The following is a 14,699-nucleotide window of genomic DNA, read 5'->3' as shown; positions in this document are numbered from 1 at the left end:
GATGCAACAAACAACACAGTTTATTTCCCTATAAACATACAGGCTAAGGACCAGGGGCGTTTCTCGACTTGAAGTTATAGTGGGGCTGATCAACGGTGTTTTCTCTGGTGTTAGTGCGGGGGGGGGAGTGCTGACAGTGTTTTCTCCTCTGCTGACCAGTCCCAGTGCTTGGATGAACTTGGGGGGAGGGGGGGGGGGCAATAATAATAATAATAATAATAATAATAATAATAATAATAATAATCACATTTTTTAGCCAGCCTAATCTTACCTCTTTTGACACTGATTTGTCCGACTTTATTTTCATTTAGACTGAGTTGGTTTCCACATATTAAGGTAACAGTTTAGAACTAAAATAAATAAATAAATAAATATTGTTCGTTAGTCTTTTCAATACCATAAAGGCTTGGATAAAGGATGATGTTAAACAGCTAATAATAATAATAATAATAATAATAATAATAATAATAATAATAATAAGAAGAAGAAGAAGAAGAAGAAGAAGAAGAATTTATACCAGCCTAATAAAATGATTATCACCAAATTATTATTATCATTGTTTTAATACAGGCTAATGAGACTCCAGTTATTGTAATGATCTGCATCCTTTACTGCACTGTCCCTCTCAGTCAACACTTTATGCCGGGGATGTGAAGTCTGAAGCTCCTCTTCTCGCCCTAAGTTGGCGTTTTGTCCCGGGAATCGGTTCAAAGTCCGCTATAGGGAGCCCTCCGTCTCTATCTGTATAACTGTTCATGAATTACTATTTCTTTACATACATTATCCTAACATTTATTCCCTCCTCCCCCTTTTTTACACACACTGGGGTAGACCAGGACTTCTCCTTCTACCCCTCTCGCTCTCTGACAACCAGCCCTACATTTCTCTCTCTCTCTCTCTCTCTCTCTCTCTCTCTCGCTCGCTCAGCTGACCGTGAACTTTCTCCTTTTCCCTCTCCCTCTCTCTCTCGATCTCCTCTGTCCTCAGACCTGTGTGTTAAACAATGGCGAGCTCGGTGGAGATAGTCAGCCCTTATCTCTTTCGCTACAAAGGCTATAACTTCGCGCACGGAGAGACCACCCCGGAGTACATCGACTCGCTGCAGGACTTCGAGATCCGCGACAGCGACGTGTTCCTCGTCACCTACCCCAAGTCCGGTGAGTGTTGCCCGGGTAGAGAGCCGGCCCTGCCCGCGCCCCCACTGTCTGCCCTGCAACCGCATTGACTATTTTAAAACTATATTTATTTACACAACCGAAACATCGTCCAGTGACAGTGACACGCACGCCACACAGTAGTAATTACGTACTACTGTACTACAAGTTAAGTCTTATTATTAGTGTGATTATTGATACACGGACTGACTGATATAGTGGCTCTCAAAAGTATTCACCCCCTTGGACTTTTCCACATGTCATTGTGTTACAACATGAAATCAGAATGGATGTAATCAGGAGAAAATGCTTGAATGCATAATCACCACCTTCAGTCAATATTTGGTCGAGGTACCGGCAGCAATTACAGCCATGAGTCTCTAGCGTTGCACATGTAAAATTGTTCCAATAATTGTTTAGAATAAATATATTTTACTAATATATTAAAAGAGAATTGAACACCAGTTTAAGCATTAGCTTTATGTTTACTTTATGATATACCTTTAAACTGTGTGATAAATGTTTGTTAGCTATAGGTATAAATAACATTATTTAAGTTTATGCTAGAGCAGTATGGGTAAGACAGGAAGTGTATGATTGCAAGAGGAGTGGTAGGGGGCGAGAAAGGAGAGACGCGTGTGTGAATAAAACCCGTTTATAATAACCAGTCGGAATCCAGTCGGAATCCAGGGGGATCTCTTCACCACTTCCCGGACCCCAACATTACACACATCTGGACACAGCAATTTTTGCCCATTCTTCATTGCAAAATCGCTCAAGCTCCATCAAGTTGCATGGGGACCTTTGGTGAAAAGCAATTTTCAACTCTTTCGACATATTCTCAATTGGATTGAGGTCCAGCCTTTGACACTCCAGGACAATCCTACACATGATTGGTGCTTTTGAAGAACCTTATTCCGGATTTGCATTGAATGTTCCTTCCTCTTCATGATGTAGTTTTTGTTAGGAATTATACTAACCAACTGTGGGACCTCCCAGAGACAGGTGTATTTACCCTGAAATCATGTGACACACCTTAATTGTACAGAGCAGAGGTGGACTTCATTCAACTAATTACGTGACTTCTAAAGACAGTTGGTTTTACCACATCCTAATCAGGTGTATCATAGTAAAGGGGGTGATTACTTATGCATTCAATTATTTTCTGTTTTGTATTTGTAATTAATTTAGAGCAATTTGCATATTATATTTTTCACTTTGACATTATGGACATTTTCTGTGTTGATCAGTGGCAAAAACTCCTAATTAATTCTATTCTGATTTCATGTTGTAACACAAAGAAATGTGGAGAAGTCCAAGGGGGGTTAATACTTTTGAGAACCACTGTACTTTGACAATTATGCTGGTAATGTGTAATTATACTCCTGCCACAAAATGTTATGAGATTTTTCTATATTTGTCGTCATCTGTCCTGGTCAGGAAATATAAAAGTAAGAGGTGTGGATAACAACGGTGTAGACACTCGATTTTTAGAAATAAAATATTGGCCAGAGTCCCTGGCAGTATTATACATATTATGCATGTAAACTACACTATTGTGAGCAGGCTGAGCACTCTAGTTACATGACATTACATATAGACTACTGTGTGTACAACAATCGTATGTAATACATCTGTAAATTCATGTTAAAATGTAAAATGTGTAATTGCTGTATTTGTTGTTCCCATTGCCCTGTACCTGAGCACTGGACCTGGCTGTCAATGCATTGGCAACAGTCCTGACAAAAAAGCTTTATTGCATTTGAATTTGACTGTGAAAACTGTCAAAGCGTTTCAAATATTTTCAGTGTCAGGAAGACATTTTTGTGTTTTATTACACAGGAACAATCCTGCCCTCTTTCTCTCATCTCCTTCCTTCTCTACCCCCCCACTCCCTTCCTCTCTCAGGCACAGTATGGACCCAACAGATCATCACCCTATTGTATGAAGGAGAGGTAGAGGAGGTGGCGCATAGGGCAGGGCTGACCTACTCCAACAACCTGGAGCGAATGCCCTGGCTGGAGTACAGAGAGGGACGTTCAGACTACAGCCTGCGTCCCTCCCCTAGGCTCTTCTGCTCCCACCTCACACCCACCCTGCTGCCCCGTGGCCTGAGGGAAGGGAAGGGCAAGGTTGGTAATCTCATCTGCTTTGATTACTCCTGCCCCTCAGTCAGTCAGTCAGTGTATCAGTCAGTCAGTGTAACTACTGCAGTAAAAACATCTTGCACTATTTGTCCCTGTGCAGTACAGTGCAGTATATAAATATATAATCTATATATTTATAAGGCTATATAAATTAATCACACATATATAACATTGTGTGCAGCATCAACTTGTGATTCCTTAAGACAAATACCTTGTCCTGAGACCGTTGTCAATGGATCAGGTAGCGGTTGTATTAATCGTACATTTTTCATGGTAGTGATGTAATTCTGCAGTCATTAAATGCATACATATGTTCACTTTTTCATGCAACCAATCACATAAAAAAATTATTTTAAGAGTTTGAAGTGAATCTCAAGAAGGGCAAACTAAAAAGCAAGACATTTAAATGATTTTGAGAGAATTTTCAGGACATCACAACATTTAATTTAAATCCAGGAGGTATGGTCACCCAAGTCTTTCATATTTGCATTTATTTATTTAAAAAATGCTGCAGGTGGTGTATGTGATGAGGAACCCCAAGGATGTGGCAGTGTCCTACTACCACTTCTCTCAGGCCTGGAGCAAACTGGAGACGCCTCATAGCTTCCAGGACTTCCTGGACAAATACCTGGAGGGAAAGGGTAACTAACTATCCAGTGTGTGTGTTTGTGAATGCACTATAAGAAAATGCATGTAGAACAGACAGAGTTCCACAAATGTATCCTGCAAATACAAAGGAAAACTCCAAACAATGCATGCAGAGCTGAATTAGGCCAATACCCACTACTGATTCATATCCAAAAAAGAGCTATGAAATTGTGGCTGCATCTAAACAATCGTAATATCAACTCTTACCACCATGAAGCCCTCCTCATACCAAGAGCAGAGCCCAGAGAAGAGTCCCCTCAGCCAGCTGATCCTGAAGTTCACTACACAAACCCACACTGTCAGCAGCACTCCAACACAGACAATCAGAGTCAACCACATTATAGCACAAAACACACAAGAATACCTCTCCCTTTGGGACACACACTGAAACACAAGTCAATTGGAAGGCCCTAAAAATACAGTACACCCCGGCAGAATACCTGGCACGGGGGAGAGACCTTGACGAGATACATGCTCAGTGAGCACAGCCTGGCCAATACAGAGGCACAGGCAGACATGGCTGCCCAGAGAGGACTGTCCTCTCAACCAGGTGGAGACAGATCTACAATTTGTAGTACAGTGCCCCAAATACAGCACATCAAGGGAAGCCTTCTTCTCAAAAATACAAAACTTTTTCATACAGTTCCCTGACTACCTGACCATGAAACATTCCCCATCCTTCTAGGAGAGGAAACCAGCTGCATCACAGAGGCTGCTCAGTCACAGGTGCCTGTCACAGCCTAAGGGACAGAGAGGGACACTGAGGCCCCTCACATAGGGAGGAGAAACACAAATAAATACATCAATAATAATAATAATAATAATAATAATAATAATAATAATAATTATTATTATTATTATTATTATTATTATTATTATTATTTATGTATTTTTTGTGTTTCTCCTCTGTGACAGAGCAGCCTCTGTGATTATTATAATTATTATTATTATGCGTGTGTATGTGTATGTATATATACACACACACATCTATATATGAATTCAATATACTATATACATGATATAATATGGTTGTATTGTTTATGTATATTTTGATGTTTTTGTAAATTGTATTTCTTGTATTTGCATCTGTTTTACATGTTAATTGTTGATAGAATGTTCTGTCATTGCAATATTGTATCAAACAGTCATGCCAATGAAGCACTTGAAATTGAAAATGAGAGAGAGAGAGTGAGAGTGTGTGTCTCTGTGTGCATGCACTCTAATCTGGCGTGAAAGATGCTATATAACCTTAATCTTTGCTCTGATTGGTCGGCAGTGGGTGGTAGTTCCTGGTTCGACCATGTGAGGGCGTGGTACAGCAGCAGGGGGCTCTTCCACATCCTGTTCCTCACCTATGAGGAGATGGTGCAGGTGAGGGGGGGTGGTCCTGGGTCAGTCAGTGTATTAGTGGATATATGTGTAAGTGTCTTACTGTGTGTGTATGTATGTATGTATAATCTGTGTGTGTGTGTATGTGTGTGTGTGTGTCAGGACCTGCATGGGGCTGTGCAGAAGCTCTGTTCATTCCTGGGCCGGCAGCTGGACAGCGCATCTCTGGACAGGGTGGTGGACAGGGCCACCTTTTGCAACATGAAGGCTGACCCACGCGCCAACTACGAATTCCTGCCTGCTGACCTGCTGCTGCGAGAGCATGGTCACTTCCTGCGCAAAGGTCAGAGGTCAAACCCTCCCTTCCTCCAGCCTATGCATGTGTGTATGAGAGACAGAACTGCTCATCTCTGGGTACCAACCCTCAGTCACACCTACAGACACTGACTGGGCTTTTCTCTTTATTATTATTATTATTATTATTATTATTATTATTATTATTATTATTATTATAGTTCATAGCAGAAGCCCTTATCCCTGGCGACTGATAAGTGTTACAATATATTATTTTTTACATACAATTACCCATTTATGCAGTTGGAGCAATTTAGGTAAAATACCTTCCTCAAGAGTACACCAGCAGTGTCTCCCACATGATATTGAATCCATGACCCACAGGAGTCCAGAGCCCTAACCACTACTCCACACTGCTCTCTGTGCTGCAGGGACCACAGGCGACTGGAAGAACAGCTTCACTGTGGCGCAGAGTGAGAGCTTCGACAGTGTCTTCCAGGAGAGGATGAGGGGCCTGCCGCTGGAGTTCATCTGGGACATTAACAAGCAGCCAGAGTGACTGGAGACAAGAGCACAGGGGACAGGGGAGGGAGACTGAGACACTCAGTCAGTCAGTGTCTGGATGAACCAGTTAAAGGACAAGTTTTAAGAAATGTATATTTTAATTAGTTATTTCTAAAGCCCTACCTAGTAAACAGTGCAGTAGGTAATTGGAAGCTGGGGTTTGTACACAACACATTCAGACTAAATTAATAGCTGCATCATGATGTAAAAATAAATAAAATAATTCTGTAGTTAATTTGTCCTCTGAGGCGATGCAGTATTAACCAGCTGCAGTTGGCAGTTTTCAACAACAAAACAGTTCCCAACAGGACTGTGACTGTGAATCCTGTTTCTAGCCATACAGATGGTTGTGTGTGGAACCTGGAACCTACTAGAACCACGAGGGATTCCTTCCAATGAATGACATAAATGTAGGATGCCTTGTGGGGTCATTTCAGAAGATATGGATCCACATCATCAGGACCAACTGACATATTAGTATTAATCAAAGCTGATAGTAAACGATGTTAAGTTAAAAAGTCTCATTGTTCACAGAGTCATTAACAGGTGTGGCTGTGCATTCTCTAGATACAATTTGTATAAATGAATCCGAGACTTATCAATAACAATATTGGTGTTCACAGTAATACATGTTGGGAGAGCACTACAGGAAGAGTTGACCTGCACTTAATAACTTTCCACAATTTGAAAAGGATTATTCAAATTCTAGATGTGTCATTCAGGTAAAATCAAACCAGAGTTCTCTCATGAATAAGCTCAGATAAGTCTTCAGAAAACCAAGGGTTGTCACCGAGGATACTCATACACAACAGACAACTCCTTCCCAAATGTAGACAGAAAAATGAAATCCTTCATCAAGTAACAATTTTAACAAATAATTTATAATTTCTTTTATAGAACGATGAAAAAAATAAATAAAAAGTTGACAGTTTCAGAGATGCACTTTGTTTAAAATGAGTATTGCAAGTATATTGTTCATATGTATTAAAGAGAATCTTCTGCATATCAGGTCATATACTTATTTTTTAATATGAAACTTCCTCCGCAGTTATTGACATAATTTGGTTTAACACTTAAACAGGTTTTCCACTAGTTTTCCAGCTCTACGTCACAATGGCCATTATATTAGAAGACCATTGTGATTCTGTCCCATAATAACCCAGCGTTCAAATAAACACATTTAACTCAAACCAAACTCTATCCACATACAGTGAGGGAAAAACGTTTTTGATCCCCTGCTGATTTTGTACATTTGCCCACTGACAAAGAAATGATCTATAAGTCTATATTATTTTAATATTTAAAATTATAGTCTATAATTTTAATGGTAGGTGTATTTTAACAGTGAGAGACAGAATAACAACAAAAATATCCAGAAAAACGCATTTCAAAAAAATATATAAATTGATTTGCATGTTAATGAGGGAAATAAGTATTTGACTCCTTCGACTTAGTACTTGGTGGCAAAACCCTTGTTGGCAATCACAGAGGTCAGACGTTTCTTGTAGTTGGCCACCAGGTTTGCACACATCTCAGGAGGGATTTTGTCCCACTCCTCTTTGCAGATCCTCTCCAAGTCATTAAGGTTTCGAGGCTGACGTTTGGCAACTCGAACCTTCAGCTCCCTCCACAGATTTTCTATGGGATTAAGGTCTGGAGACTGGCTAGGCCACTCCAGGACCTTAATGTGCTTCTTCTTGAGCCACTCCTTTGTTGCCTTGGCTGTGTGTTTTGGGTCATTGTCATGCTGGAATACCCATCCACGACCCATTTTCAATGCCCTGGCTGAGGGAAGGAGGTTCTCACCCAAGATTTGACGGTACATGGCCCCGTCCATCGTCCCTTTGATGCGGTGCAGTTGTCCTGTCCCCTTAGCAGAAAAATACCCCCAAAGCATAATGTTTCCACCTCCATGTTTGACGGTGGGGATGGTGTTCTTGGGGTCATAGGCAGCATTCCTCCTCCTCCAAACACGGCGAGTTGAGTTGATGCCGAAGAGCTTGATTTTGGTCTCATCTGACCACAACACTTTCACCCAGTTCTCCTCTGAATCATTCAGATGTTCATTGGCAAACTTCAGACGGGCCTGTACATGTGCTTTCTTGAGCAGGGGGACCTTGCGGGCGCTGCAGGATTTCAGTCCTTCACGGCGTAGTGTGTTACCAATTGTTTTTTTGGTGACTATGGTCCCAGCTGCCTTGAGATCATTAACAAGATCCTCCCATTTAGTTCTGGGCTGATTCCTCACCGTTCTCATGATCATTGAAACTCCACGAGGTGAGATCTTGCATGGAGCCCCAGACTGAGGGAGACTGAAAGTTATTTTGTGTTTCTTCCATTTGCGAATAATCGCACCAACTGTTGTCACCTTCTCACCAAGCTGCTTGGCGATGGTCTTGTAGCCCATTCCAGCCTTGTGTAGGTCTACAATCTTGTCCCTGACATCCTTGGACAGCTCTTTGGTCTTGGCCATGGTGGAGAGTTTGGAATCTGATTGATTGATTGCTTCTGTGGACAGGTGTCTTTTATACAGGTAACGAGCAGAGATTAGGAGCACTCCCTTTAAGAGAGTGCTCCTAATCTCAGCTCGTTACCCTTATAAAAGACACCTGGGAGCCAGAAATATTGCTGATTGATAGGGGATCAAATACTTATTTCCCTCATTAAGATGCAAATCAATTTATAACTTTTTTGAAATGTGTTTTTCTGGATTTTTTTGTTGTTATTCTGTCTCTCACTGTTAAAATACACCTACCATTAAAATTATATACTGATAATTTCTTTGTCAGTGGGCAAACGTACAAAATCAGCAGGGGATCAAATACTTTTTTCCCTCACTGTACCTTCCTTATTGATGTAGCTCTACGTTTACATGGTGTCCTTACAGACAGACCCAACTCCACACGCACACGCCCTAACGACAGCGTTTTCACATGAATCACTGCTGTTACTTCAGTCATAATCTAATCTTATTGGAGACACATCCTACACCTACTACTGCTACACTAGCAATACACTTTTGTAGCGTTAAGGGGGGGGTGTATTTTGATAGAGCATTCTAGCTCTGAGCTGAAGCTCTTATCTAAAGAAGATTTCTCCCCCAAATTTACCAGAAGTCCTGAGCTCATCGGCCCATGAACTGTTCTACGTCAAAGTGGGAGGATGGCACTGAGAATGGGCCAAATGGCTTGGAGTCCCTGCTGTGAAAATGTCTGGGGAATATGGCGTGGAGGTCATAAACCTCTTTGAAGTGGACGAGAGCTGGATTGACATCAGTCATAAATCGAGCCCCCTCCAATAGGATACTGGGGGCTGAAACCGAAATCCAATCTCACAAACTCAAGAACCAATCGTCTATTGATCTGACGGGCATATAAAGGGTAGCGCATGGCATCTCTCTCTCTCTCTCTCTCTCTCTCACCTGAACCAATAACTCGCTGCCACAGCTCAACCTACAGCTCTGTTGCCAGAATCGGAACCAGAAACCAACTAAGTGTTTGCCGGCAACAGAAGAGTTAAACTGGAGAAGGAGATTGAGCCGTACAAAGAATTATTTTAAAGGACTTTAGAAACTGCGCATGGCCGTCTGTACCCATCTGATCAGTGGAGTTTTACAGCTAGACAATTGACTAAGTCGACTGGAGTACGAAAGTGTTCAGTCATTTAAATAGCTATTGAGTCTTAAGAAACTCGACCCTTGGAACTGAACAGGGCCCTGCTTTCCTCAAAGACTTTGTCTTCAAGTAACTATGGTGGAAACCCTGCTTGCAAAGGTGCATCGACAGAGTGGAAGTTATTGGAAAAAGCCGAACCAGACTGACTTTGTACCACACCACATGGACCTCATGCTGTATGTTTTTATTTATATATATACACTCACCTAAAGGATTATTAGGAACACCATACTAATACTGTGTTTGACCCCCTTTCGCCTTCAGAACTGCCTTAATTCTACGTGGCATTGATTCAACAAGGTGCTGAAAGCATTCTTTAGAAATGTTGGCCCATATTGATAGGATAGCATCTTGCAGTTGATGGAGATTTGTGGGATGCACAACCAGGGCACGAAGCTCCTGTTCCACCACATCCCAAAGATGCTCTATTGGGTTGAGATCTGGTGACTGTGGGGGCCAGTTTAGTACAGTGAACTCATTGTCATGTTCAAGAAACCAATTTGAAATGATTCGACCTTTGTGACATGGTGCATTATCCTGCTGGAAGTAGCCATCAGAGGATGGGTACATGGTGGTCATAAAGGGATGGACATGGTCAGAAACAATGCTCAGGTAGGCCGTAGCATTTAAACGATGCCCAATTGGCACTAAGGGGCCTAAAGTGTGCCAAGAAAACATCCCCCACACCATTACACCACCACCACCAGCCTGCACAGTGGTAACAAGGCATGATGGATCCATGTTCTCATTCTGTTTACGCCAAATTCTGACTCTACCATCTGAATGTCTCAACAGAAATCGAGACTCATCAGACCAGGCAACATTTTTCCAGTCTTCAACTGTCCAATTTTGGTGAGCTTGTGGAAATTGTAGCCTCTTTTTCCTATTTGTAGTGGAGATGAGTGGTACCTGGTGGGGTCTTCTGCTGTTGTAGCCCATCCGCCTCAAGGTTGTACGTGTTGTGGCTTCACAAATGCTTTGCTGCATACCTCGGTTGTAACGAGTGGTTATTTCAGTCAAAGTTGCTCTTCTATCAGCTTGAATCAGTCGGCCCATTCTCCTCTGACCTCTAGCATCAACAAGGCATTTTCGCCCACAGGACTGCCGCATACTGGATGTTTTTCCCTTTTCACACCATTCTTTGTAAACCCTAGAAATGGTTGTGCGTGAAAATCCCAGTAACTGAGCAGATTGTGAAATACTCAGACCGGCCCGTCTGGCACCAACAACCATGCCACGCTCAAAATTGCTTAAATCACCTTTCTTTCCCATTCAGACATTCAGTTTGGAGTTCAGGAGATTGTCTTGACCAGGACCACACCCCTAAATGCATTGAAGCAACTGCCATGTGATTGGTTGGTTAGATAATTGCATTAATGAGAAATTGAACAGGTGTTCCTAATAATCCTTTAGGTGAGTGTATATATATATATATATATATATATATATATATATATATATATATGGCTCAACTGGCTTTGCTCTAAGAAGGTAATAATAATAAATATTGTAATTATGATAAGTATAATAATTATAATGATGATAATGTAAACAATAATACTTTTTCTCTCCCTTTTTAGCAGCTTCCCACTAACTCAATCGTTCTGCAGCTGCTCCAGAGGAGGGGGTGGAGATGACCACATTGTGATGTCAGCACCTGGCAGTGCAAAGAGGTCTGGACTGTGTATCTGCAGGACCAGGGCTGGAGACCCTGCTGTACTGTTCTATTACTGAACCCAACAAACATTTTGACTTGTAAATTACACACACATTCACACATTTCAGAATTATTCAGCTTCCTTTATTGATTTGTGTTTCCAGAATGTCACAGCCATGGTAACTGATTCCAAGATGTCAGATGGTTTGTAAAATTAACAAAAATATATAACAATAATAATAAAAATAATGAAAACAAGTTGCAGTTTGTCCACCAGATAGTGCCAGTGAGGCAGGTCACTCAGGCACAGTGTCACTCAGCCACTTCAGGTAGGGGGGGTTGCCTTCGGCGATGGGCAGGCTGATGACCTCAGCCACCTCATAGGGGTGAACCGACCTACAAGACACACACACACACACACACACACACACAGATAGATGCACACAGGGACACACATGGTCAGCCCAGAATGAATTTCAAGAGAGTTTCAAAACAAAATCTGAAGCCTTGTCAATAAAACTACTAGCGTTTACTGTGTGTGTCTGTATGTTTGTGTGTAATGTTCAGAAATCCATCTAGTGTCAGTCCCAGGCTTGCATACACACAAGCGCTGATCTCAATCTCACTGACCCACTAACTTTGCCCAGTTCAGTCAGCTGGATCCTAGACAGTGGTCTCTCTGGGGCTGAAGCAGGACTCCACACTGACGGCACCCCGGCACAGTTTGTGGAATGTAAATATAGTGACACTCACCTCACATAATCAGCCAGAGCCGACACTTTGGAGCTCCTGGTCTTAATCATCTGAGGAAACAGATGCAGCCCTTCAATACAACTATGCTTTGCTTTGAAAAGTTTCTTATGTAAACATTAATCAACCTGGATAGGGGTGTCTGCTGAGAAATAAATAATTATACAGACAAAATTCTCATGTGATAATAAAGGCCAATTGTCACAATAAAATAAATATATCAATAACACAAGTGTCTGTGCTGACGTTTGACAGGACCTCTGTGGTTCTTCATTTTACTGTACTGTAGTGTATTCTATTGTACCGTACTGCGTTGTGGGCTCTTGTTTTAATGTGCAGTGTATCCTTACAAAAGCTTGTGTGCGATACAGTGTCTTTTACATTATTATATTGTTCTCCTGTAAACCTCTTCATAAATGCACTGCCAAATTAATAATAACAATACAATAATTATAATTATTATAAAAGGGACCTCACCAGGAGCACCTCACTGTCTTCCTCGATCTTCCCCTGCCATTCGTACCTGAAACCACATAGTCAAGTTCAATCCAGCACCCTCCCAGTACAGCCCAGTTCAGTGAAGTACAGCCTAGTTCAGCACCCTTCCAGTACAGTCCAGTTCTGTCAAGCACCCTCCCAGTACAGACCAATCCATTCAAGGTCCAGCACCCTCCCAGTCCAATCCAATCCAGGGAAGTCAAACTCACACTGATGTGATCTTTGGCACAATGTTCACACAGGCAGCCAGCTTCTTTTCCACAATACCTCTGGATAAAAAGAGGAGAACAAAATCACCTAGTGTCTCAGTCACATAATGTCAGTCAGCCAGTTAGCTTCTAGCTCACGTCTGGGACAGACCCCTGTCACTCTTAGTGTAAAGAAGTGCCGACCCTCATTGCATTGCTAATTCAATAATTCAGTTAATTAATTTCAATTAATTTACAATTACCTGGCCAGGTCCTTGGCCACCTGCTCATTAGGACAGGTGACAAAGGCGGCAGAGTGAGTCCCGGAGACGTAGGATTCCGTTGCCATGGAGAACACACGCAGTCCCACAGTCCTTAGCAATGGGAGCATCAACACACTGAGCAACACGGCCTACAGAGAGAGAGAGAGAGAGTGTGTGTGAGAGCGTATCTAAATTCTTTGGCAAAACCAAAACCAAGTCCTCATCCCAATTAAGCTTGTTTTTTTAATTTGAATTTGAGAGTGAGAGACAGGGAAGGAAAGGAGAGAATAAATATTATTTGGGTCCACCCTGGCCTGATGACCCCTGGACAGAGATATGGATACAAACATGGACACAACCCACATAGACAGACAAGCACGTATAGACAAACATACCCACGCACAGATAATAAGCACGTATAGACAGACAGGAAGACACACATTTGCGCGCACACACTCACTAGGCAGGCAGTTCGGACCGTTTCTCGCTGTAATACGTTCAGAATTCGGAGCCAGATTTGCATTGCCTGCCCAGAGAGAATAGGACACATCAGAACAGAACAGAACACAACACAAAAGCTGCTAGAATGTCTTATCTGCCATATGAGGCCCAGGCACGCAGTACTCAACAGGACACCCCACGCCAGTGCAGCTTGGCTCATTCTGCACATGAGGTCTTACAGAGAAGTCATCCGTTTGGCCTTTCTGCCTACTGATGTGAACTAAAGTAACGTGATGGAATAGTAACTTTTTTTTTTTTTAATTGTCAAACATGTTCATTTGCAAGTGTTTGTTGTTTTGTAGATAAGTTTGTTAGAAACCAATATATATTTGTGACGGTAGGCTATATAACAATATAGTGCTGTACAATAGTGTCAGGGCGTTAGCTGTCACAACTATAAAACGTTATGTCTGACTAAAGAAAACAAATACTACTACTACTACTACTACTACTACTACTACTACTACTACTGCTGCTGCTGCTGCTACTATTAATAGTAATAGTGGTTATATGTGTCTTGAATTATTTGCATTCCTACTAAGGTACAATGTGTAATTTACATATGTACCGTGGTAGTTGTACGTTACTGGGCTCTTTCGGTAAAGTTTACTAACAGAAAAAGCCCTGGTTTCCACTCCAGTGAGTGAGTGTCTCGTATTTGTTACCTGTCACAGCCGGCAAACTCCCCCCACACGTCTGTCTCTTTACCTGTCACTCTCTCTCTCTCTCTCTCTCTCTCTCTCTCTCTCTCTCTCTCTCTCTCTCTCTCTCACTGCATCAGCTCTGCCGTAAAGCAGGCCCAGTTGTCGTTTGGGCCCTGAGTATCTGGATCCTCGCCGCTCATTGGCTTATTCTCTATTTAATGTTTTCCTTGTTGGTTTCTGGTGACGTCATTGGCTACGAGTCATCGGAGCGCCATTTCCGAATGATAGAGGTGCCATATGAGAATGAGCATACACCACACTTATGATGTCGTTAAGTTTTCGCCGCAGATGTACAGCCAGACATATATGTTAACCTGATCTTTCTTAA

The 14,699-nt window shown here is 41.9% G+C and overlaps 2 protein-coding genes across 4 annotated transcripts; one reads left to right on the top strand and one right to left on the bottom strand.

Annotated features, from left to right (window-relative positions):
* The first annotated feature begins 856 nt into the window (after window positions 1-856).
* sult3st1 (sulfotransferase family 3, cytosolic sulfotransferase 1) lies at window positions 857-7,141 on the top strand. Its single transcript, XM_066707193.1, has 6 exons — window positions 857-1,157; window positions 3,063-3,286; window positions 3,816-3,942; window positions 5,226-5,320; window positions 5,441-5,621; window positions 6,004-7,141. Exons 1-6 carry the CDS (start codon window positions 1,004-1,006, stop codon window positions 6,129-6,131), a joined length of 909 nt encoding a protein of 302 aa, XP_066563290.1. The 5' UTR covers window positions 857-1,003; the 3' UTR covers window positions 6,132-7,141.
* A 4,448-nt stretch (window positions 7,142-11,589) lies between these two features.
* Window positions 11,590-14,447, bottom strand: LOC136751519 (protein CutA homolog). Of its 3 annotated transcripts, none has more exons than XM_066707190.1 (7): window positions 14,333-14,447; window positions 13,627-13,692; window positions 13,167-13,315; window positions 12,925-12,984; window positions 12,695-12,740; window positions 12,221-12,270; window positions 11,590-11,863 (listed from the first exon to the last, which is right to left on the bottom strand). In XM_066707190.1, the coding sequence occupies exons 2-7, from the start codon at window positions 13,687-13,689 to the stop codon at window positions 11,764-11,766; spliced, it is 468 nt and encodes a 155-aa protein (XP_066563287.1). In that variant the 5' UTR covers window positions 13,690-13,692; window positions 14,333-14,447; the 3' UTR covers window positions 11,590-11,763. The 3 variants fall into 3 exon arrangements, with proteins under 3 accessions (XP_066563287.1, XP_066563288.1, XP_066563289.1); XM_066707191.1 differs by having other exon boundaries at window positions 14,376-14,436; XM_066707192.1 differs by lacking the exon at window positions 13,627-13,692 and having other exon boundaries at window positions 14,333-14,438.
* Window positions 14,448-14,699: the final 252 nt, after the last annotated feature.

Source organism: Amia ocellicauda, chromosome 6 (assembly GCF_036373705.1).
Source record: "Amia ocellicauda isolate fAmiCal2 chromosome 6, fAmiCal2.hap1, whole genome shotgun sequence".
Lineage (NCBI taxonomy): Eukaryota > Metazoa > Chordata > Actinopteri > Amiiformes > Amiidae > Amia > Amia ocellicauda.
This window is presented reverse-complemented; position numbering and strand designations above follow the sequence as displayed.

What these genes read in the sequence shown, in the direction of transcription:
- sult3st1 (XM_066707193.1), top strand. Translation starts at nt 1,004, where the DNA reads ATGGCGAGCTCGGTGGAGATAGTCAGCCCTTATCTCTTTCGCTACAAA. An exon ending in CGTCACCTACCCCAAGTCCG is followed by an intron (nt 1,158 to 3,062) that starts GTGAGTGTTGCC and finishes TTCCTCTCTCAG; the next exon opens with GCACAGTATGGACCCAACAG. An exon ending in CAAATACCTGGAGGGAAAGG is followed by an intron (nt 3,943 to 5,225) that starts GTAACTAACTAT and finishes ATTGGTCGGCAG; the next exon opens with TGGGTGGTAGTTCCTGGTTC.
- LOC136751519 (XM_066707190.1), bottom strand. Translation starts at nt 13,689, where the DNA reads ATGCAAATCTGGCTCCGAATTCTGAACGTATTACAGCGAGAAACGGTC. An exon ending in AAGACAGTGAGGTGCTCCTG is followed by an intron (nt 12,271 to 12,694) that starts GTGAGGTCCCTT and finishes CTGTTTCCTCAG; the next exon opens with ATGATTAAGACCAGGAGCTC. An exon ending in GCTCTGGCTGATTATGTGAG is followed by an intron (nt 11,864 to 12,220) that starts GTGAGTGTCACT and finishes TGTGTCTTGTAG; the next exon opens with GTCGGTTCACCCCTATGAGG.